Here is a 23,869-nt window from a genome sequence, read left to right on the forward strand (position 1 = left end):
GCAGGATTTGTAGCGTTGAGTACATAAAACAAATAAAAAGGATTAAGTATATGGTTTACATGTAAGAATGGGTAAGGCAAAGACATGATGAATAATTTATATATTAAATATAAAGTGTAGATATAAACCTTAGGTATTGTATAGAGCGACATTGGATAATGGATGGATAAATAAAAAACAAAGGATCACTAGGAGTACGTGAATCTATGAACTACAAAGGGATAGCTGATGAACTGATTGCTAAGTTAATAGATAATTACATCATGACAAGAATACAATACAGCTTTAACCGGTTCGCGACCGCCCGCCGTGTATTCACGGCAGCGGTCGCGTTCCGATGCATGGAGAGGGCTCACGGGCCGAGCCCTCTCCATAACCGGTAAGTCTCTGCTGCATATTGCAGCAAAGGCTTACCGGTAACACCCGCGATCGGTGCCGGGTGCTTCAAACAGATGGCAGCTTTCCGAGGATCGCCGCTCCCCGTGACGTCATCGGGGAGCGGGGATCCGTCGCCATGGTAGCGACGAAGACCCGAAGCTACTTCGGGTTAACCCATTCATTACAATGTGCTATCAGCACATTGTAATGTATGAGGAGTAAAATCCCCATATACTGCCATACTGTAGTATGGCAGTATATGGTAGGATCGATCAGACAACCTAGGGGTAAAGTACCCTAGGGAGTCTGAAAAATAGTAAAAATAAAAAAAAGTAAAAAAAATTAATTATAATAAAAAACCCTAAAAATTCAAATCACCCCCCTTTCCCTAGAACTGATATAAATATAAATAAACAGTAAAAATCATAAACACATTAGGTATCGCCGCGTCCGAAAATGCCTGATCTATCAAAATATAATAACGGTTTTTCACTGCATTTAACCCCGTAACGGAACATCGCGTCCAAAGTCAAAACTGGCACTTTTTTGCCATTTAAAAAAAAATTACAAATTCTATAAAAAGTGATCAAAAGGTTGTACAGTCCTAAAAATAATATCATTGAAAACATCATCAAAAGCCGCAAAAGATGACACCACCCTCAACTCCATACAACGAAGTATGGAAAAGTTATAAGCACAAGAAGACGGCAAAATAAAAAAAAAATTTTTGTTCATGAGGTTTTAATTTTTGTAAATGTATGAAAACATTATAAAACCTATACAAATTTCCCTGTTATTCCCTGTAATCGTATTGACCCAAAGAATAAATTAGATGCGTCATTTGTGGCGTGAAGTGAAAGCCGTAATATCCAAGCCCACAAGAATACAACACAAATGCGTTTTTTCACCATTTTCACTGAATTTGGAATTTTTTTCCCGCTTCCCAGTACATGGCATGGAATATTCAATACAATCACTATGAAGTGCAATTTGTAACGCAAAAAACGAGCCGTCACATAGCTTTTTACGTGTAAAAATAAAAAAATGGAAATGAAAAAACGGGAAAGGGCCCGGTCCTTAACCGGTTAAAGAATAATGGTGAATCCCTTATGAGCAGAGCACATTAGATACAAGTACATGACCCCTGCATAATTAAAACGATAGATGGATACAATGTTATAAATAAGATAATAAAATAATATAATAGTGAAAAAAATTACCGTATATACTCGTGTATAAGCCGAGTTTTTCAGCACAAAAAATGTGCTGAAAAACGTCCCCTCGGGTTATACACGAGTCAACATCCAGCTATAAAGAGTAAAAAATACTTAAAAAATAATAAACTTATATACTCACCCTCCGGTGGCCCCGATGTGCAGCGCTGCTCCCCCAATGTCCGCGCCGCTTGTCTTCAGGCGTCCGCACCGATTGTCTTCAGGCTTTCCCGGCGCCGGCTGGGACAGAGCAATGTCGGCACCCAGCAGAAGAAAGAAGACGGGCGCAGAAGCCTTAAGACAAGCGGCGCAGACATTGGGGGAGCAGCACTGCACATCGGGGCCACTGGAGGGTGAGTATATAAGTTTATTATTTTTTAATGCTGGGGGCAAGCTGTATACTACTGGGGGCAAACTGTATACCACTGGGGGCAAGCTTTATACCACTGGGGGGGGGGGGGTTGTATACCACTGGGGGGAGGCTGTATACTACTGGTGAGAGGCTGTATACTACTGGGGGGAAACTGTATACTACTGGGGGCAGGCTGTATACTACTAAGGACAGGCTGTATACTACTAAGGACAGGCTGTATACTACTAAGGGCAGGCTGTATACTACTAAGGGCAGGCTGTATACTACTGGGGGCAAGCTGTATACTACAGGGGGCTGGTTGGCTGTATACTGGGGGGGGGGGTCTGTGACCAATGCATTTCCCACCCTTGGCTTATACTCGAGTCAATAGTTTTTTCCAGTTTTTGGTGGTAAAATTAGGGGTCTCGGCTTATACTCGAGTCGGCTTATACTCGAATATATACAGTAATATATACATGGAGCATTTTCAAAAATAAATAATTAAGTAAATAAATCAAATGGACTCCTAATATTTGTATGGAACATAACAGTATAGTAGATTAGCATACAGAAGGAGATACGGTTATAACAGATTAAAAAATGTTTTCAAGAGCTTCATTGAGACCGGCTGGCATCAGACAATTTAAGATCCAATACATCTCACATTTTTTCAAAAAGCTGAAATGCTGGGGGGGGGGGGTAGAGGAGGATATATTTTCAATGAGTGTAATGGAAAAATCTTTACAATTTCGTTATGATATAATGCTGCGTGCCTGGATATGCTCTACTGCTGGAAACCATTTGTGATGTTACTCCTGTGCTTATTTAAATGTTCTCTAAGTGGTTGTATTGCAGATTTCAGTTACACTCAATTATGTAAATGACATAGCTGGAACTGCAATTTAGGAAACTTTTTATTTTAAAAGACTCTTTGGTGACATTGGATTTAAAACTAGATCTTCTGTGGGGGATTGATTCACAGCACTTACATAAGTTGTGTCCACACCTAAAACTACCTAGAGTTTTTGGGAAGAAGGAAATGGTTTGTTTATTGGCTTTGGGCGCACGTAAATGGCATTAAGCATTATTTATTAACTATTTATGTAATGAATTATTTATTTATCCATCTATTAGTCATTAATCCATTATTTAATTATTTACCACCAACTATTTCTTTTACAAACACTCTATCTACGAATTCATTTATTTGCTTATTCACAAAATGATTCTTGTCATGATGTAATTATCTATTAACTTAGCAATCAGTTCATCAGCTATCCCTTTGTAGTTCACAGATTGACGTACTCCTAGTGATCATTTGTGATTTATTTATCCATCCATTATCCAATGCCGCTCTATATGATACCTAAGGTTTATATCTATACTTTATATTTAATATATTAAATATTCATCATGTCTTACCTATTCTTACATGTAAACCATATACTTAATTATTTTTATTTGTTTTATGTACTCAACCCTACAAATCTTATTTGTACTCCTGCCTATTACGACTACCTTTGAATTGTACTTGATTTTATTATGCCCCTATACTCTTATAATTACTGTTGTTATTTTATTGTTATTATTTTATAGTTGATCTGACGAAGGGTACCATACCCGAAACGCGTTACCATTTGGATGTTTTGGATTTGGATCTGAATCTGAAAATAAATATCAGTTGACTTAATCCTACCGCATCATTCCTTGGTCTAACTAGTGGATCACAAACGCACCCGATAAGCCTCATTTTGCCTCTACTTTACATGTTCCTGCGGTTCCATTGGATACTGGTTTGGAGTGCTTGGGAGCTGCTGTGTCCACCCACTTTATATCACTAAGGGGATATTATCCCATTGTATATAGCTTCCAGTCAAGTGACCACCAGGTGAGTAATTTTCTGCTACTCACCTGACCCATTATCCAAGTGTTGTCACACGAGGCGCCGTCCTCCTTTGTTGTCTTTTTTCTCTCAATCCTTTTGTTTAATTTTGTACTCATGTACCGTGTAAACCACTCATACACATATTTCTGCCACTAGATATAGTCTAATTCTCATTGCATTCACTGGGTTCTATGACTGCTGAATAAAACCTAAATAAACACTACATCCCCCCCCTGACATGTTTCACCACCTCAGTGGCGTCTTCAGGGGTGCCGGGGCTAAGTGTGAAGAAGAATTGTTCTGTACTGACAGATATAACCTCCGTTTGAATTATCAGGGGACGTTAGATCCTTTTTGATAGTCACTTGGTCATTTTCTGGATACGATCGGCAAGGAGTTATGTTCATGTAGTCTAATGGTCATTACACCGATCAGTCAGATGGGTGTGCGCATGCGGGTGAACTTATATTTTTTGTCTGCACCATTGCGGCTACATGGGTTGTTAGACAAATCTTCAATCCAAAGGAGATGTACTGCCCGTGTGCCAGAAATTTTGGCGCACGCGCCTGGACTTTGGGTTATTCATGTTTTATGTTTTCCTGCCGATCGTTGCTAGACCATTTGTAATAGTTATACTAACCATGTCTCTATAGCAGAAGGAAGGATATCATCACGACTTTATACACAGGAGGTCAGAGTATTAATATTTTGAAGTACAGTTATTATTGAATGTAAGAAAAAAAGGTAATCTGATACTTCTCTTGTGACAATGTGATGTTTCCACATCTGTCAGCATCGGAACAACAAGAAAGTAGACATAATGTTTAAGATTGCAGTGTTAACATATCTCAATATCACATGTATAGAAAAAAAATACATCTATTATTTTTGAAGGATGACTATATATACCCATGAGATATATACACAAAAAGAAGATTTTGATAGATACAAATTTTTTTTAATACATTATCCCCTTAATATCGTATTAACTTGAGCAATATGATCATTTCTTAAACAATTTAATTATATATATATTATTGGTTTAGAGGAATACAGCATATGTGAAACCCTCGTTTAAGCCTTTTGGGCTGAGGCTTTCTAATCTGTCTATCCAACGGGCCTCCAGTTGTAGAAGTCTTTTGTCAATATTAGGCCCCTTCCACACTCGCGTTGCATTTCACGTCAGAGTTTGCTCAGGGTGCGATCAGGGTTTGGTCAGTGAAAAACGCGCATTTTGCATCAGAGTGCAATCAGTTTTCAGTCAGAGTTTGTTCAGTGTCTCAGTTTTTCACGCGCGTTTTTGATGCAATTGCAATGCAATTTCAATGCGTTTTTCACGCGCAGAAAATGCGCGTGAAATGGACTCAGGACTGAGCTCTATCTTTTCTATGGCAATTGATGCGTGAAAAACGCATTGCACTTGCAAGTGTCTCAGAGTGCAATGCGTTTTTGATGCATCTCCATAGACTTGTATGGTGCGTTTTTCACGCACGTGACTTGCAAAAGTAGAGCATGTCGAGATTTAAACGCGCGTTTAAAAAAATGCGCGTGTGTGCGTGAAAAAAAATGCAAGTCTGAAAAGACCCATTGGTTACAATGGGTCAGAGTGCAATGCAAGTTCTGCGCGTCAAAAGCACGCGCAGAAAACGCGCGTGAAAAACGCAAGTGTGAAAGGGGCCTTACCCTTGTGAGAGCCTGGTTTTATTTGGTGAATGGCCTAAAATTTCAGTTGATCCATTCTACCATCATGGCATAGTTTAACATGTCTCGCTAGTTAGGTTTCTTTGTCCGTATGAACCGAATTCAGATGGGAAGATCTTCTTAATTCTTGGGTTGTTTTGCCAACGTATATCTTCGGGCATGCACATTGGGCTATATATATAACGCAAGTGCTCTTACAATTCAAGAATTTACAAATTGTAGAAAAAGAATTTACAAATTGTTTGGTTTTCGGCATGAATTTACAGAAGCTGCAATTGCCGCATGGGAATGACCCCATGATCGGCATAGACAGCCAGGTCTTTTTGGTGGGGAGTCCCATATCAAGGTGACTGTGGACCAGCCTATCTTTGATATTTTTACCCCGCCGATAGGTTATGGAAGGTCCATTCCCTATTACTTTGGTAAGGTCTGTATCTGCTTGGAGTAGGGGCCAAAATCTATGCATAATCCTCTTGATATCCTCAGCTTAGGCGTCAAAGGTTCCAATACACTGGACTACCACCTTCTCTTTTTTCCTGATCCCACTGTTAATGAGAGTTTGGAAGTATATTGGGATTTTCCTCCTCATTGATTACAATGAAAAGGTTAATACAAAGCAGCCTCGAGTCTTCGGAAGGACCGAGGCTGTCATGGCGACAGATCGATGTCACTGTTGACATCAGGGGGAGCGACGATCATCGGCAAGATGGCAGCGCCCATGCGCCACCATGTATTTTTAAGCCAGAGGCGGTCGGCATTGACCGGCTAGCATCAACCGCGGTTGTTACCATTAAGCCTTTGTTGCAATGTGCAGCAAAGACTTACCGGCTATGGAGAGGGATCAGCCCGTGACGCCTCTCCATGCACCCACACCCGGCATGTGACGTAGTATTACGTCACATGTCGGTAAGGGGTTAAAGTGGATTTGAAAAGTTTAATAAAGATTAACTTGGGCACATATAGTTGAAAAAGGGCTAGAAAAAAGGGTAATTGAACTGGAGAAAAAAAGCATATATGATAAATCAGAGGATATATATAGGGAACTGAGCATTGCACAACAAGAATATAATGCATATCTCGTCAACAAAGCACAGCAGCACACCTTTATTTGGGGACAAAAAAACTTTTGTGAAGGACACAGGACCAGGAAAAGTTTGGCCGAAATAATTAAATCTAATACTCCAGGCCAAGTATTTAACTCCATGAAAAAACCATCAAGGAGGTGACTAAAAACGAGAGCGAAATTATAGAATAGTTTGAGAATTTTTTTCAGGATCTTTATTCTTCAGTAGAGATGAGCGAGCACTATAATGCTCGAGTGCTCGTTACTCGAGTCAAACTTTTTCCAATGCTCGAGTGCTCGTTTAGAATAATGAACCCAATGGGAGACTCAAGCATTTTTCAAGGGGACCAAAGCTTTGCACAGGGAAGCTTGGCCAAAAACCTGGAAACCTCAGAAAATGATGGAAACACCACGGAAATGGACAGGAAACAGCAGGGGCAGCATGCATGGATGCCTCTGAGGCTGCCTAATCGCACCATTATGCCAAAATTATGGGCAACAGTGACCGAGTGAGGCGAGATAACATCTAAAACACCCAATAATTGACCCTGACACTATAGGGAGGCAGCGGCAGGCTAGAGAGTGGCATGGCGACATACCCCAAATGGATTCAGGCTTCAAACCAATTTCAAAAATTTCTTTAGCGAGGATAACGTGTAGCACTGTATGTATCAGTATTTGGCCTGGTTATGGTGGCAGAGAGGAACCAAAGGAGGTGAGCAAGAAGCGCTGCAATGATTTCCTATGTGAACAAAAGGTTGACAGTATATTTAGTTGATAACACAGCATGGCGGTGACCGAGTGACCAAGTTCCTGGTGAAACACCCTAAAAATGAGCCTGACACAGCTCGTTTGCTAAGGGGACGAAGTGTGGAGGCAGCTATGGAGACGACGTGTGGAGGCAACTATGGAGACGACGTATGGGGGCAGCTATGGAGACGATGTATGGGGGCAGCTATGGAGACGACGTGTGGAGGCAGCTATGGAGACCACGTGTGGAGGCAGCTATGGAGACGATGTGTGGAGGCTGCTATGGAGACGACTTGTGGAGGCTGCTATGGAGACGACGTGTGGAGGCTGCTATGGAGACGACGTGTGGAGGCAATGGGGACGGTTACGTACAGGTGAACGTAAGGAGGGGAGAAAGGAGGAGTGAAAAGATAGATTTTAGAGGTAAAAGGTTATAGGTTGAAGGTTGCTGCAGTTCAAACAATGTTAGTTGGATCTTGGGATGGAGCTGGCGGTCTGCTGCTAGACGAGCCTTCGCCTGTCCAAGCCCCTGCCTCTCGGCTCCTCCACACCCAAATTGGACCTGGGGGCCAGATAGTAAAAACTATCCATTTTTTATTTCAAAAAGTAAAAAAACAAATTTCAATACATTATACAGGTTGAGAGGGTGAGACGGCAGCTAAAACAATAAGGTAATGTTCCCCTGAACAATAACTTGGTATAGATGCTTATTAGTGATACTACAGAGAGAAACATTGAGCCAGTCAGTTGTGGGAACATAGAAGAATTAAAGAGATTATCTTGACATCTTCGACTCTATTGTTCTAAGCAGCCTATCCCCTATTTAATCTTGGGACCATTTTTTATTAATCTGTGTAATGTATTGAAATTTGTTGTTTTTATGAATTTTTTAAATAAAAAAAAAAAGATAGTTTTTACCATAAAAGTCGTTTTCCTTTTATGAGGTTTTGACAGCAACCAATATATGTTTACATCTAAACACGTCCATATATCAGTGTAAGAAAAAGCCCCCTTCATGGACCGCAGAAGGGTATCCATGTAGGGAGTGGGCCACAGACTGGGCATTAAATTAACTATGTCAGAAGAACACAATCACAGCAGTAAAACCTAGATCCGAAGGAACCCCTTAAACTCACAAACACCCTGGTAGAAAGTCCTGAATGTTATGTGATCTGCATAGCGAGTAAAACCAGGAATCCGCCTCACCCACATGTAAAAGAAGTGTGATCTCTCCTCATGGCTCACCCGCAAACATGATGGGAAGATCATACAGTAGGGCAGCTGCATAATGTAAGTGGCTATTTACCCCAATGAAGGATACCCTCATCTATTGCAGAGCAGCAAAAAAGTCCAAGAAAATGAAGATATTGGCGTTCTGGCATAAAATTGCACCCTTCCTCTAGGCCACATGCAAAATTAGATCACATACCTTACTGCTGATAAGCCTAGCTAGCATAGGTTGTTGACAGGACCCAGCTGGTGGGGGCTTTGCTGGGATGCAATGCACCCATTCGATAGCATACATGGGGGACAAGTCTGCTTTAGGTAGAATTTCCTTGAGCCATACCTGCATGATTGCAATGGGATCACAGATCCAGAGGTTATTGCTAAGCAGGCGGTTTTCAAGGTGATGAGCACACTGGGACCATTGGGTTACAGCTCTCTCCACGGCCTGCAGCTGCTCCGGGACTGGCCCACCTCTGTCTTCTTGTTGGGAGATGCAGTCCTCAGTCTCCCAGACTCTATCCCCCAGTTTCTGCATGTAATGGCGAAGAAGTCCCACATCCACTTTTACCTTGTCTATTTTAGAGTTGAGGGAGATGGTGGATTCCTGGATTGCTGATAGCAGATGATGGTAGTTCGCTGGCAAGGTCAGCAGCAGATGAATCCAATCTTCAAGAGAGTTATGTCTCCCAAAACAATCAGTCAAGATAATTTTAAGTTCCATAAAAATTTCAAAATCATAAAAGGAATAATAAATAGATGTATGAGATTTGACAATAATCAGAGGTGAAGCAAAAAGAAAGGGATGATGCCACAAGCAACCATCAGATGTCACTGTACAATGTATGTCTGCCTATGTTCGTTTATGATTGAGAAATACTACTCAAGGGAGAAGCATATTGCATATATCCACAAGAGGAAGGAATTTTAAACAAAATGTGTATCAATAAACTATCTATAAGGTCCAAAAGTGACAAGTGCAATAGATTAGCAACTCACCCGATGGCAGTGGTTGTTTGGAAACGCTGCAAAGCACATTTCCTTGTTGTCTCCTTGGGAGGTGTGTCTACCAGGTGTGTGCACCTGAACTTATTTAACTATACAATAAGCCAAACGAAGAGAGGAGGAGGGCCTGAGTGGTGTGGGCCAAAACCGTTAGACAAAGATTAGGTTTATATACAGGGGGCATGGTAGAAAAACAGCAAGTGGTGCGCTGGCTCCTGCATCTGTGCCTCTGTGAAGATGGCAATTGCCGCGTTCCCATTGGGACAGGACCTAACAAACAATCTCAATGAGATCACAGTCCTGACAATCACACATGTGCATATCTCAAGAACGGGAGTCCGAGATAGCTGGCAACAGATCCAGAGCTCAGAGAGCTTACTACACATCACTACAGGTTATTCCTAAGCAGGCGGTTCTCAAGGTGATCAGCACACTGGGACCATTGGGTTACAGCTCTCTCCAGGGTCTGCAGCTGCTCTGGGACTAGCGCACCTCTGTCTTCTAATTGGGAAATGCAGTCCTCAGTCTCCCAGACTCTATCCCGCAGTTTCTGCATGTCATGGCGAAGTCCCACATCTACTTTTACCTTGTCTATTTTATAGTTGAGGGAGGTGGTGGATTCCTGAATTGCCGATAGCAGATGTTGGAACACTTCTTTGAGTGTAAGTTTGCTGTCAGGGTCAGCAGGAGATGAAGGCTGGCCTCTCTTATCTGCGCGTGAACTGGTATCGAACACGGCGCCATAGGAGAGGAGCCGATGCCATTGCTGACGAGCCGAAGGCCTTAAGTCATTCAGCAGTGGAAGAATTGCTGTTGTTTTGCATCTTGCCCGGTGCGACCCCTACCCGCCGAGTATCTGGCCCGTGGTCAGGTATTGTTGCCACCGAGTTGTCAGGATAAATTGCAGATTCTCGCCCGCTGGCACTGAGCTCAGAAGCATCCACCAGTGGCCAGCTCAGCAGCCATGTCCACAATATTCTTATCTTTAACCAAAACTACCCACCCCTTTATTAAGCCACAAAATCAATTCATAATAAAAGTATAATTGGTAGAGAAGAGGTTTAAAGGAACCTATGTTTGTACATTGTCCCATTCTTTTAAAATTCACATTTCTATGCTGTCAACTGTCTCTGTCCTCTCATGGCCACTCCTGATTTTTAAAGCAAACCTACCATGAAGAATCTATCTTCAGAAGTAGAGCTGGTGGTAGATTCACCCTGGCTGCCTCTGCCCTAATCTGTATTTTAATAAACCTGGAACCTAACCTAAATTGTTAAAAACCTTATTTTTTTTCTGTTCCACACCTGCTTACTTGTTGTAGCCTGCGACTGATCAGCCCTGAGCCTCCTTATTTATTTGGAGCTACGGAGGATTGGGACTCATATTATACACTAGCACAGATAAATGTCTCCCTTAGAGTTCATAAATTGTCTTACTTATTTTGGAAGCTTTATTCAGTCATATTGACATCCAAGCAAAATATATTCTGCATGTATTGCATGATAAATATCAAAATTACTAGGGAGCAAAATAAACAATTGTGCATTAACCATTTAAGCATAGCTAAATTTAAGTATCCATAAATAAATAGTGCAGAATATAATATTGAATTTGTATGTAAGCTGGAACTGGTATATTTTGTAAGTGTAAATGCGGACAATAATGTTGGGGCTTGCACACAGATTCAGGAGAAATTTTTTTGTAGCCCCCACCATTACAGATATATCAGCCCGATCTCTGACTATTCAATTTTGAGGATCATCAGTGAGGCGTTTCTGCAGCAAGGGTGGGGGTGTGTCCTGCTTTCTGGAACTATTGTGTAAGTGCAGAGTGGTCTCACTATGCTACAACTTTGCCTTGTGCTGCTGTGCTCTTCTGGTGCAACATTGCTCTGCACTAAGTGATCACTCTCCTTGCCGGATGTGCGCAGCTGCTTTGCTTGACAGATAGAACTCACATGCACCAGGCGAGATCACTGTGTGCAGAGTGAAGTGGCTTATATCCGGATCGAGGACAACAGTAAGCTGAGTGAACTCACTCACAATAGCACAGCGAGACCACTCTGCACATACACAGTTCTTCCTCTGCTTCCTCTGAAACTGTCCACAGCTGATTGGACAGTGTCAGAGAATATTACTATACAAGTGTTGCCCCACCCTTGCTGCAGCAATGCTTCTCTGACTATCCTTAACATTGAACAGTCAGAAACCGGGGCTGATAATGGTGGGAGCTAGGAAAAAAATGTAAAGTTCCTCTGAATCTGTGTGCAAGCCCCTCCATTATGATATTTTGAGTTTTATGTTTAGGGCGATGTAAGGTCCACTTTAATTGTAAACACCTTTGATAACTCTTACAGGTCATCAATGCAGCCTGGGCTTAAAGTTAAAAATGTAATATAACTTATCAGCATCAAGACAGCTTCACCAGAGGTTCCTGGGGGCAGTAGGGTCTGTTGGTAACAAGGGGTTGTCTAGTGTACCCCTTGCAGTGTATGGATTATCAGGGTACAGGTTTATAACCTCATTGTCAGCACACCGCACTAGGAGAAATATAAAGTCCCCGCCCACACTGACTGTCACTGAGGAGCTAAAAATGCAATAAAACTGAGTAAAATTGTAAAGTAAGTGGTTAAAATGATCTTTATTGTGTAAACATCAATAGGGGATTGAAATTTGAAATTTTTTCTCATGGGCAAACCCTTTTAAGTTGGGAGATGCCTGTAATATACTTTATCAAAGAAAAATATTGCTGTGCCCTTCTATTGCTTTCTTTCACACTGGCATGATGTGACCCCAATTGTGTTGCGAATGTCCATTAAACCAAGGTACCACCATAACCAGTGGGAGCAGCACCCCATAATAGGAGGGGCTACGAAAAAGAAAACACAATATCCCTTTTTCTTTAACCCCACCATTATGCCCCTGATTTAAGCTCCCTTTTTTGTAGCCTACTATCCATCCTCCCTCTTTCTGTGTTAAAAAAGAATATACAGTGCCTTGCGAAAGTATTCAGCTCCCTTAAACTTTTTTTTATGAGATATAAAATTGAACATTTTAGTGAGGAATCAACAAGTGGGACACAATTTATTGGATCCCATCATTTTTGCAAAAAATAATAAATTGAAAAATGTAATTCAGCCCCCTTAAGTTAATACTTTGTTGCTAGGGGTATGAGGTCTCTATCAGTTTTGCACTGAAATTTTTCAGCTCTTTCCACAGATTCTGGTCTGGACTTTGGAGCCAGGTCTGGACTGTGACTTGGCCATTCTAACACCTGGATACATTTATTTGTGAACCCTTCCATTGTAGATTTTGCTTTATGTTTGGGATCATTGTCTTGTTGGTAGATAAATCTCTGTCCCAGTCTCAGGTCTTTTGCAGACTCCAACAGGTTTTCTTCCACAATGGTCCTGTATTTGTCTCCATCCATCTTCCTGTCAATTTTAACCATCTTCCCTGTACCTAATGAAGGAAAGCAGGCGCAAACCATGATGCTGCCACCACCATGTGTGACAGTGGGAATGGTCTGTTCAGGGTTATGAGCTGTGTTCCTTTTAATGACAAACAGTTCTACGCCAAAAAAATTTGATTTTGGTTTCATCTCACCAGAGCACCTTCTTCCACATGTTTGGTGTCTCCCAGGTGGCATTTGGAAAACTTTAAACAAGACTATTTATGGATATTTTGAGAAATGGCTTTCGTCTTGCCACTCTTCCATAAAGGCCAGATTTGTGCAGTGTACGACTGATTGTTGTCCTATGGACAGACTCTCCCACCTCATGCAGTTCATGCAGAGTGATCATGAGCCTCGGCTGCATCTCTGATCAGTCTTCTCCTTGTTTGAGATGAAAATGTACAAAATCTTTTTGTATCCAAAGCCTGTGTGTTCGTTCATGATGTAGAACCCTAAGATTATTACAGAGCAGGCGTATTTATACGGAGACTTGATTACACACAGGGGGGTTATATTTATCTTTCGGAGATCTTCTTGAGTGAGTTTGCTCCACAGAAAGTAAAGGGACAGAATAATATTGCATGGCTCACTTGTCAGTTTTTTTATATTCAATAAATTTCGTTCCACTTCACAATTGTGTCCCACTTGTTGTTCTTCACCAACATTTTTTTTTTACAATGTTATATCTTTATGTTTGAAGCCTGAAAAGTTTATGAGGGTTGAAAACTTATATATATATATATATATATTACTATAGTTTGCTATTTATAACGTAAAAATGAAACGGCATCACTCCAATTAAAATTAAAAAGATTTAAGGTAGATAAATCATATTTATATCAGTCAGATAAAAACAGTTACCACCATAGTTTAGTTGAGGAACAGATGAGCAGGGATGTGGTTTTAGTCAGGAGTGGTCTAATGCAAAGAGGAAAACTAAGTCTCCAGGAATGTGGCTATTGAAATAAAGGAGCAAGTGTTTTGGGGGGCATGGGCATAAGTAGGCACCACACCTGCTTTTTTAGTGTAATGGGGATCAGCCTCACTCCAGATAATTGCCCAGATATATTATTGCCTCTGCACCAGTTTTTTGTCTAAGTTTGCTCTAAAAATAAGTGTCTTTGGAGCTTGCACATATATTTATTAAGTGTTTGCACTATTTTTGTGTCACTATGGCATTTTTGTCGGACATTTCTGAAAACAGAGCAGATTAACTTATTTTATCTGAACCAATGTGTAGTAGCTTTCATGTTGCTGTTGAAAGCTGGGAATTGTGTGTCTCTAAAAGATTTGTGCAGGAGAAAGAAAGGGATTTCCTATGCCTTAGTCGCAAACAGTGTGAATGAGGGCCAGGAGTCAGACTGCAGCTCAGCCCCATGTACTGGCCATTTATTGGAATGGCCCAGGACTGCAGTCCCAAGATTACCCCAATGATGGTGGTTGTGCCTATAGTGCCATAGCATTCTTTCTACAGAGGGCAGTGATGGTATGACAAGCCCTCCTTAAAGGGAACCTGTCATCAGAAATTGACCTAATTAACCATTAAAACTATGTTGTGAAGCAGATTAACACCTTCCATATCATGTTTCTTTCATGGCTCGGTGTTGTGGCATCATTCAGGAAATCAACTTTGAAGGGAGATGTAAAATGGTTTTATAAAGTCATGGAAGCAAAGAGCTCAGCATTGAAATCAAGCTCTCCCCACTTTAGAATGGAGGACATCTGGTTAGTGTTGTGTCTGGATGCAGGACCATAAATTACAATGAAAGGGGCATACTGAATTGAGGAAGGCTTGACTTCAGTGTTAAACATCTCACTTCAAAGTTGATTTTATGGACGATTCCACCACACTGGGTCATGAAATAGACATACTCTAGAACAGTGATGGCGAACCTTTTAGACACTGAGTGCCCAAAATCCACATATTTTTTGCAAAGCACCAATGCGACAGTTTAGGCAGTAACTTATGACTCCCTGCTCTGTCACAGGTTTAAATTGTATAGGCACCTGAGGACACTAATAGAGTAGAAAGAAGGAGAAGTTCGGATTATCATTGTAGCTTCATTCCAGGGTCCTGGGCTGCCTGGGACTGCAAGAGGCGAACATAGAACTTGAATGAAGACCTGGGAGCCCATATAGAGGGCTCTGAGTGCCACAGGTTCGCCACCACTGATCTAGAAGGTGTTCAGCGGCTTGATGACCTACTGGTAGTCATTTATTAGGTCAATTTCTACTGGCAGGTTCCCTTTAAGCAACAATACTTTCCCAACCGCAAAGTCCTCACACTCCTCTGCTTCTCAACCCTGATTTCATCCTTGCCCTACATGAGCTGAGAGCACACCTTGTTGGAATACTCTTAGTTGAATTCCTTTCCTAGAAGCCCTGGCTCAGGGCATTTAGTAACTTTTTGGTCAACAGCAATTGATGGTCTTTTATGCTCCTCATCCTCTCCAGAACACTATATCTCTCAGGTGTATAACCTGTTAATACAGGAAACTGACACTTGGCCTCTCACCAACGTCTCAGGAAGGGAATGGAATGTATCCACAACAATATCCCCACAAAACTAGCAAAAGGCATCCCTTTATACTCATTAGTTTTCTACTGCTCAGCACAAGAACAGAAAAACAAAATACTGTCAAGATGGTATTAAGTCCTCATGTAACCCCCCTCCATTCCACCTACCCTTCGATCCCCGACATGTGCTGGAGATGTGAAACAGATCGGGGAGAGATACTACATATTAGGGGTCCTTCTAGTAATTACATTATTTTGGTATCAGGTTCTTGTAGCCTCAATCACAAGCACACACATAGAAGATTTCCAAAAAATGTCCTTGCGCTCCATTTTCCCAGGTTCTACAGGGGCACCGAAACACAATTTTTTCCATTACTGTCTTAATACAGCCAAATGTGTGATACCATTCTGATGGCACTCTCTCACTACCCACTATATCTGTTTGGTCTCAAGAAATGTTACAAATATTCTGTATGGAGTAATTTATGGCTGTAGCTCTATTACATCTGAGCTACAAACACACACAAAAGATTCTTAAAAAAATGTATACTTGCCTCTCTGGTGCTGGCACCAACTTCCCTTCTTCCTGCACGCCGCAGTGATGAAAGACCTATTGATGCTTATGACCTGTGTAGCAGGGACCCGTTGTAGGCAGACAGAATAAGTCTGCATATGGGCCTGCTGGGTTCTGTGAGAGGGAAAGCAGAGAGCAGTGAGACACAGACTCCCCTGTTCTACGCATAATGCTTCCTACTGGGCAGTTGGACCTGTAATTATGTCATCTCCAGTCTTTAAAGATAAAACAGTGGCAGGAAACAGTTAATACAACATTGTTGACGGTCATGTACAGAAAATAGGGTTTAAAAAATCTAAAAAAATGTATTGTTTTGTTTTATGTGGTTTTAATATGTAAGAAAGAAATTGGAGAAACATTCCTTTTAAAGTAAATCTACCACCAGGATCAAGGATCTTAAACCAAGCACACTGACATACTAGTGTGTGCCCCATCTGTCAGGATCAACACTTCTTTTAGCTTCTTATGCCCTTATTTTTACAAAACAAGGCAGTTACAATTATGCTAATGAGCCTGATTGGTCCGGGATCAATTTACAGTTTATGTAACAACAATTGCATAGGAAGCTAAAAGAAACCAGACCCTGGCAAAGGGGAGACACACTAGCATCTTAGTGTGCTTGGTTTACAATCCTTGATCCTGGTGGTAGATTTCTTTTAAGAGTTCATACAGTTGTTTCTTTTTATTCTGCTGCCATGTGATTTTGATGTTTGTCATACAACACATGACACAATCTTTTGCATGAAGCAGTAGTTTATTATTTATGGCTATGACTCAGCCACAACCCGGAGGCCAAATTATGTAGGTACCTGCTGTATAGACTTTTATGGATATTCAATACGTAAAATGTGTGGAAATTTTGTTTGATTCCTTTTGTTTTGTTACTGGAGATTTTGGTTTTCAATCCTCCAGGTTGGTACATGCTATTTTTCTTAGACATGTGCAGTTTGTTATTCATATTGCACATGTAGAGTGTACTGTATGTTATTAGTGGCTTATTGAATTCTAAGTATAGAGTTTGTGATATTATATGCGTTGTGATGTAAGCAAGCTTTATCTAAACAACTTATAAACTAAACAAGTTGTAAAGAGGTATAGAATTTTTTTCCATATGACATTACATTTTCTAGATATCTTTTTAATTTAATAGTTTGCGTAAAGAGAAATACTTAAAGGGGTATTCCCATCTGGGCATTCACATTTATTTTAATTCATTTGCCACATATAAACATTTCTTCAATTGGATGTTATTAAAAAAATGCTCCTTTGTGAAGATAATTTCTCATAAATGTAGTCATATGTTCCTTTAGAAACACGACCACATCACACTCTGGCAGTGGTGGCCAGACATGCGCTATTGAGCCCTGCCGGACCACCAGGATTCAGTGATCATTACCACAGGACGGCTGCGGGACTTGCAGTAACTCCCGGACATTTCATATACAAAAACCTTTTGTTTCTTTGTGCAATCCCTCCAGCAGAGGTGGTCGTATCTGAGGAAGCTATTTCTTTTCTACGGGACAAGATGGCAACATTTATGAGAAATTATCTTCCCACAGGAAAATTTTTTTAAATAACATCCAATTGAAGAAATGTTTACATATGGCAAATGAATTCAATTAAATGTAAATACCCCTTTAACCTCTTAAGGACGCAGGGTTTTTTCGCTCATTTCTCGCTCTCCACCTTCAAAAATCCATAACTTTTTCATTTTTACGTGTACAGACCTGTGTGAGGGCTTATTTTGTGCGTAACAAATTTTACGTTCCTGTAATGTTATTTATTTTAACATGCCGTGTACTGCGAAGCTGAAAAAAAATTCCAAATGTGGAAAAATTTAAAGAAAAAACGTCATGTTCTTCTAGGCTCAGTTTTTTCGACTTTGACTGTGCACTCAAAATAACACCTCAGCGTTATTCTTTGGTTCGGTGCGATCGCGGTGATAGAAAATTTATATAGGTTTTATTTAAACGAATGTGTACAAAAAAGAAAAAAACAATGTTGCCATCTTCTGACGCTAATAACTTTTTCATACTTTGGCGCACAGAGCTGTGTGAAGTGTCATTTTTTGCGAAATGAGCCAAAGTTTTCATTGCTACCATTTTGAGGTCTGTGCGACATTTTGATAATTTTTTACTCCATTTTTTGTGTGATGTAAAAAGGCTTAAAAGTCGCATTTCGGACATTTGGGCGCCATTTCCCGCCTCGGAGGTCACCGCCGGCCGTAACCATTTTTATTTTTTGATAGATCGAGCATTTTGGGACGCGGCAATACCTAATGTGTCTGATTTTTACTGTTTATTATGTTTTATATCAGTTCTAAGGAAAGGGGGGGTGATTAGAATTTTTAATATTTTATTTTATTTATTTTTTTTAACTTTTTTTTTTCTTTTTATATTTCTTAGACCATCTAGGGTACATTAACCCTAGATGGTCAGATCGTTCCTACCATATATTGCAATACTTCTGTCGCCGACCGCGGTTATTAGCGGTGGTGGTTTGCTGCAATATGCAACAACCCCCACCCTTGTATGAAGAGGACTCAGCCCGTGAGCCCTCTTCATACATTCCCTATACCTCTGCGCCGTAGAGCTACGGCGCAGAGCGTTAAGGGGTTAAAGGAGTTTGGACACCTTTACAAAAGTTTGATCAGGCAAGTGGGTTGTCTATATTAAACTTACCAGGTTAAATCTGGAAGTTCCTGGGAGCCTATGGGAGTAGCAAGTGCTGTCAAGGACTTCTTGTGATGTCTCGAATCATGCTGGCAGAGGGGCAGTGGCGTTGTTACTGTCTACACTACTCCTCCACCATATCAACTCTCCTATGAGTGCTTGGATGGTCGTACGAATGTGCTTAGCACACCCCTTCAACCAGAGACTGCATTAAAGACTGGTCAAGCATCATAGATGCTTGCACAGGCACCATTACTCCCCCAAATAAGTGGCAAGCATAAAAGAATGGTTGGTAATTATCTCTTTAACCCCTTCCAGCTCAACGTCTGATATGTTGGAATCGAGCACTTCCTGGTTTTGTGACGTCACCTTGTCTCACGACAGGGTGACGAATGTATGGGGCGGGTGGAGATCACAAGGCGACACCCACCCGCTGACATCAAAGGACCAATTTGACAGTGATTTATGTCATGACTGATCTAAGTCATGACAGGTCGTATAATGACTGATCTATGTCATGATAGATCGTATCATGACAGATCATGTCATGACATATGTAAGATCCCCCTGCTCTCCAACGTTACCATTCTGCATTTGGTGGTGTTGGAGAGATACATATGATCAGACCTGTAGGTACTGTTACACAATCACTATTACACCCCCCATCCTCCGTTTTTCCTTGTGTTATGCCCCCCGTTGTCCCCTTTTCCTTCCCCGAACCATACTTATAAGTGCGTTGTGATAGTAGAAGTAGGAGTAGTACACATGTTTTGTGGAGGATGTAGTAGTGCACGCCGTATGCGGAGGATGTAGTAGTACACACGCTGTCACATGCACCAGGAAGAAGAAGGTGAACTCCGGCGGACCTCAGCGCGGAAGCGACGGATGCAAGAACTCGAGCGCCCGATCTTAGTGAATTGAGGCAGACCCGAATCCTTGTCTGACAACGCACTGCAGGATTGCGAAAGGACTGGGTAAGTAAATGTGCCCCATAGTGTCTGACCGAGGGGTCCAGTTTGTATCAAAGTTCCTGTGTTCCTTGTGTAATCAGCTGCAAGTAAATCTGCAAGTAAATTTTCTTTTGCTTACCACCCTCAGTCGAATGGTCAAGTAGAAAGGATGATTCAGATTTTGGGTTGTTACCTTCGCCACTATGTCTCAACCCGTCAAGATAACTGGGCTGACCTGCTACCATGGGCTGAGTTCTCCTATAATTGCCTGGACTCTGGGTCTGCTTGTGCAGCTCCGTTCTTTGTTGTCTACGGATGTATCCCTCCTCCTCTTCCGCTGCTCACTCCTTCCAATGTGCCTGCAGTAGAGGCTCTGATCCAGGACCTCAAATCCATTTGGGAACAAACCCGCCAGTCTCTCCTCGAGTCACTGATCGCACCAAGACCCAGTCTGCTAAGAAGTTTAGAACTCTTCCTATCTTCTCTTCGGGCGACAAGGTGTGGTTATCCTCCAGATAAGTGAACTGAAGATATATAGCTACAAGCTTGGTCCTTTTGAGGATATTCAGCACATCAATCCAGTTGCCTACAAACTCTGCCTTCCTCCATCTATGCGCATCCCAAACTACTTCCATGTCTCCCTCCTCAAGCCTGTTATCTTGAACCGCTTCTCTCAACAATCTCCTCCTCCTTCCGTCCCATCAACCCCTGCCAGATCTTTGAGCTCATTGGCGATTAGAGAAAGCTTCTTGTCCCTGTGTTATTCATTGTTCCTCGTGCCTGTTCCCGTTCTTAGTTGATCTCCTGTTGTTACCTTGGACCGGTCCTCTGACCTCTGCATCTCTGCCACCTGTCATGACTGCATGCCTGTGCCTGACTCCGAGACTGACCGCTGAATCTGTACTTCGACCTTGGTTGTCACCGCGGGCTAGTCAGACCTGTGGAACGACTTGGTGGCACCCCGCCACAGCAAGTCCATCCTTCTTTGCGGCGGGCTCTGGTGAAGACCAGGTGCCACTTAGATTCTGGTCCCAGATGTCGGCTAGTACCATCACCCCCCGTGATGGTCCATGGGGTCCACTGCCCCGAACCCTGACACAAGTATATAATTTATTGATCCAAATGAACAAACTAGAAATAGGGACTCAGAGGGAGTTATATGGTGGTCATTGTCTTTAATGGGTTAATAATTGACAGAATTCTTGTTATTCATTTGAATTACTGGCTTTCTTTTGAAATTCAGGATCTGCTTGATAATTCAAATTATTATAAATTCATTGGAGACATATCAAAGGATTTTCTCAACTTTTTGGCATTAAAAAGTGGTGAAAAATTGCAATAGTGATTTTTTTAATGGTAAAAACATACTGGCCTTTTCACGCCACTCAAAAATTTTGGCTTAAAGAGGACCTGTCATGACGATTTGGATCACAAAACCACCCACAGGTGGTTTGGGGCCAAATCGCCCGTTAGCAAGTCCTTCCATGGACGCTATAAAAAGAAACCCTTTTAATTGCCTAGAGATGGGTCTGGCGCATGAGCAGTGAAGCCGAAACAAGGTAAGTATAGAGGTTTTAATTTTACTAGCAGGCACAGAGGGACTTGCTAAAAAACAATTTGGGACACTTAACCACCAGTCCATAAGGACCGCTGGTTTGTTTATTGAACCAAATCGTTGTTCCCTTTGAACATAGAACCACGGATCGTGCAACACTGTGTAAAGCCAGATCCATTATTTGTGATTATTTAAAAAAAAAAGTCACATAGACAACCCACCTGTATATGTGGTGCAATTCTTCATAGAACTGTCCCAATGAGCCTGATTAATGATAAATGCCTTATGACGGAACCAAGTAAATTGTATTTACTTAATAAAGGTGAAGTCATTGCTTAGAAACCCTATTCTTCATGTTTTATCTTTAATGATATGTGTAAAAGCTTTACAAACAAAAGGGTGTGTTATCAATAGTTTGCATAATATATTCTACCTTTAGGCCATAAGGGTTACAGTGATCTAATGTTAGAATTATTGCACAATATAACAAACCATTGTTTTTTAAATTTGTTATTGCAAAAAGTTTTCATTCTCATTGCAGATGGAAGGACTAGGTATATTTGGAGCTACGGACATGATCGGTGCAGTGGCAAGCATTCCGGCATTATTGTCTGGGGCAATGTCACATGTCTACTATAGTTACACAGAGATCTTGGCTGTGGTGGGAGTCTTCTACATAATGTGGAAAATGTTCAACTTCCTCTATTTCTGTTATACATTAATCCAGCTGCATGTGACTCCATGGTTACTAAACAAGACCAAACATATCCAGCATTATGGCGAGTGGGCCATAGTTACTGGTAAGTGCATACATAAATCTCAATGATATGACCTAACAGAAATTTAGCATAATAATTGCGCATGATAAACCAGGGACACTTTCTCATAGATCCAGGCACTGCAACTGTGATAATGTTTTTTATTTGTTATCCACTGGCTCCTTCCTTCTAAAATCAACTATTAAAAGTATTCTTCTGAGCCAAAAGGTCTCTGAAGAGGAGTTACCAGAGCCCTTCTGTGCTGGAGCTTCCCAAGCTCTTACACTGTGCAGGAGCACTCACCCTTCCCATTCTATGAGATTAAATCAGGCAGAGGGAGGAGGAAGTGCTGAAGAAGTGGGAGCTTGTGAAGCCAGAGCAAAAGCTCATTAGCAACCTTTTAAAATGTTTCCTGGGGTATCAAATTCCTATTAGTTATCTAGAATAGAGATCTCAATGGCAGCTTTTTAGGCACACCTAGTTCTTCAACTCGTGATTTGCCCACATGCAGAAGATGGCTTTAATCACAATAAGCATCAACTTTGTAGATTTTCAGAAAATGTAAAAGGCTCTGGGTCCTGGAAGGTGGATATTAATGCTCAAAACAGGATGGTCACTAAAGAGGATCAGATGAAGAAATGGTCCCCAAGCTAGATTGCTATGGTTGACACGACATGGTTGCAGCCAGTGACACTAATAGAACTATTTGCACTGCTGTCTCAGAAAAACATGGCAATATAACCATCTTTACACTGTTGCATTCTTCACTCAGGTGCTACAGCTGGTATTGGCAAAGAATATGCTGAGGAACTGGCAAAACATGGCATGAACATCCTATTGATTAGTCGATCTAAAGAGAAGCTTCAGGAAGTATCTGATGCCATAACTAAAACCTATGGTGTGAAAACACGTTTCATAATAGCTGACTTCAGCAGGGGTCAAGAGGTGTATCCTACTATTAAAGAAGTAGTAAATGGTTTGGATATTGGTATTCTAGTAAATAATGCTGGATTGTTCTATGAGTTTCCAGAACGTTTTGCTAAAGTTCCAGAAGACAAGGTATGGGAGATCATTAATGTCAACATAGCTGCAGCAGTAATGATGGCTCATATAGTACTCCCCGGAATGGTAGAGAGGAAGCGTGGAGCCATTGTCAATGTGACATCTGCCACATGTTGCCAGCCTGTGCCCTTGATGACTCTATATGCAGCTACTAAGGTAATGATTATTTATGTATGGTGCCATGCAGCAGGGCTATTCATATACAGTATAAATAAACACATAAAAATAACGGAGCTATTTATCACTAGTCATATGTAGCTTCTTGGCATATTATTTTGGCAAATTTTTGTGCAAACATTGTTTTTACAGTTTTTTAAGTGAGAAAAAAAAAATTGTAACGTCACGCAATAAAACCACAGCGGCACATATCTACTTACTTGGGTGCGCAACAAATTGCAACACTGGATACATCAACAGAGAATTTTCAAAAGAATGCAAATGTAATCGCAAAACTACACCACATAGTAAGTGGTGTATGTGGGTCCATCACTTCTACATCTGGTGCATGGTAGTGATGTACGTTGATAGCAGCCCTTGAAATTCTTGAAATTTGACTGTACCCGTAATGATACATTGTAGTTGGCGCTGTTACACATTTTGCATTTGAGCCCAGCAACTTCAAATTAGCCACGATTTTGAGCAACTTCATACTGCTTGCTCAAAGTTTACTGTGTATTTACATATAAGCCATGTTTAGTAAATTTGGAGCATGTCTCCCTACAACAAGACCCGAGTTATGATGAATGTTTATTGGTG

The 23,869-nt window shown here is 41.2% G+C and overlaps 1 protein-coding gene across 3 annotated transcripts in view; it reads left to right on the forward strand.

Annotated features, from left to right (window-relative positions):
• LOC140068936 (hydroxysteroid dehydrogenase-like protein 1) overlaps window positions 1-23,869 on the forward strand; it is a 58,368-nt gene that overhangs the window by 27,103 nt on the left and 7,396 nt on the right. Inside the window, exons 1-3 of one of the 3 annotated variants that reach the window (XM_072114286.1) lie at window positions 11,441-11,591; window positions 21,835-22,093; window positions 22,824-23,269. In XM_072114286.1, the coding sequence (XP_071970387.1) occupies window positions 21,835-22,093; window positions 22,824-23,269 (705 nt within the window). In that variant the 5' untranslated portion in view covers window positions 11,441-11,591. Of the gene's footprint in view, window positions 1-11,440; window positions 11,592-16,846; window positions 16,918-21,834; window positions 22,094-22,823; window positions 23,270-23,869 lie in introns of those variants that run through there. The other 2 variants (XM_072114287.1, XM_072114288.1) reach the window with 2 other exon arrangements.

This window comes from Engystomops pustulosus, chromosome 7, assembly GCF_040894005.1.
Source record: "Engystomops pustulosus chromosome 7, aEngPut4.maternal, whole genome shotgun sequence".
NCBI lineage: Eukaryota > Metazoa > Chordata > Amphibia > Anura > Leptodactylidae > Engystomops > Engystomops pustulosus.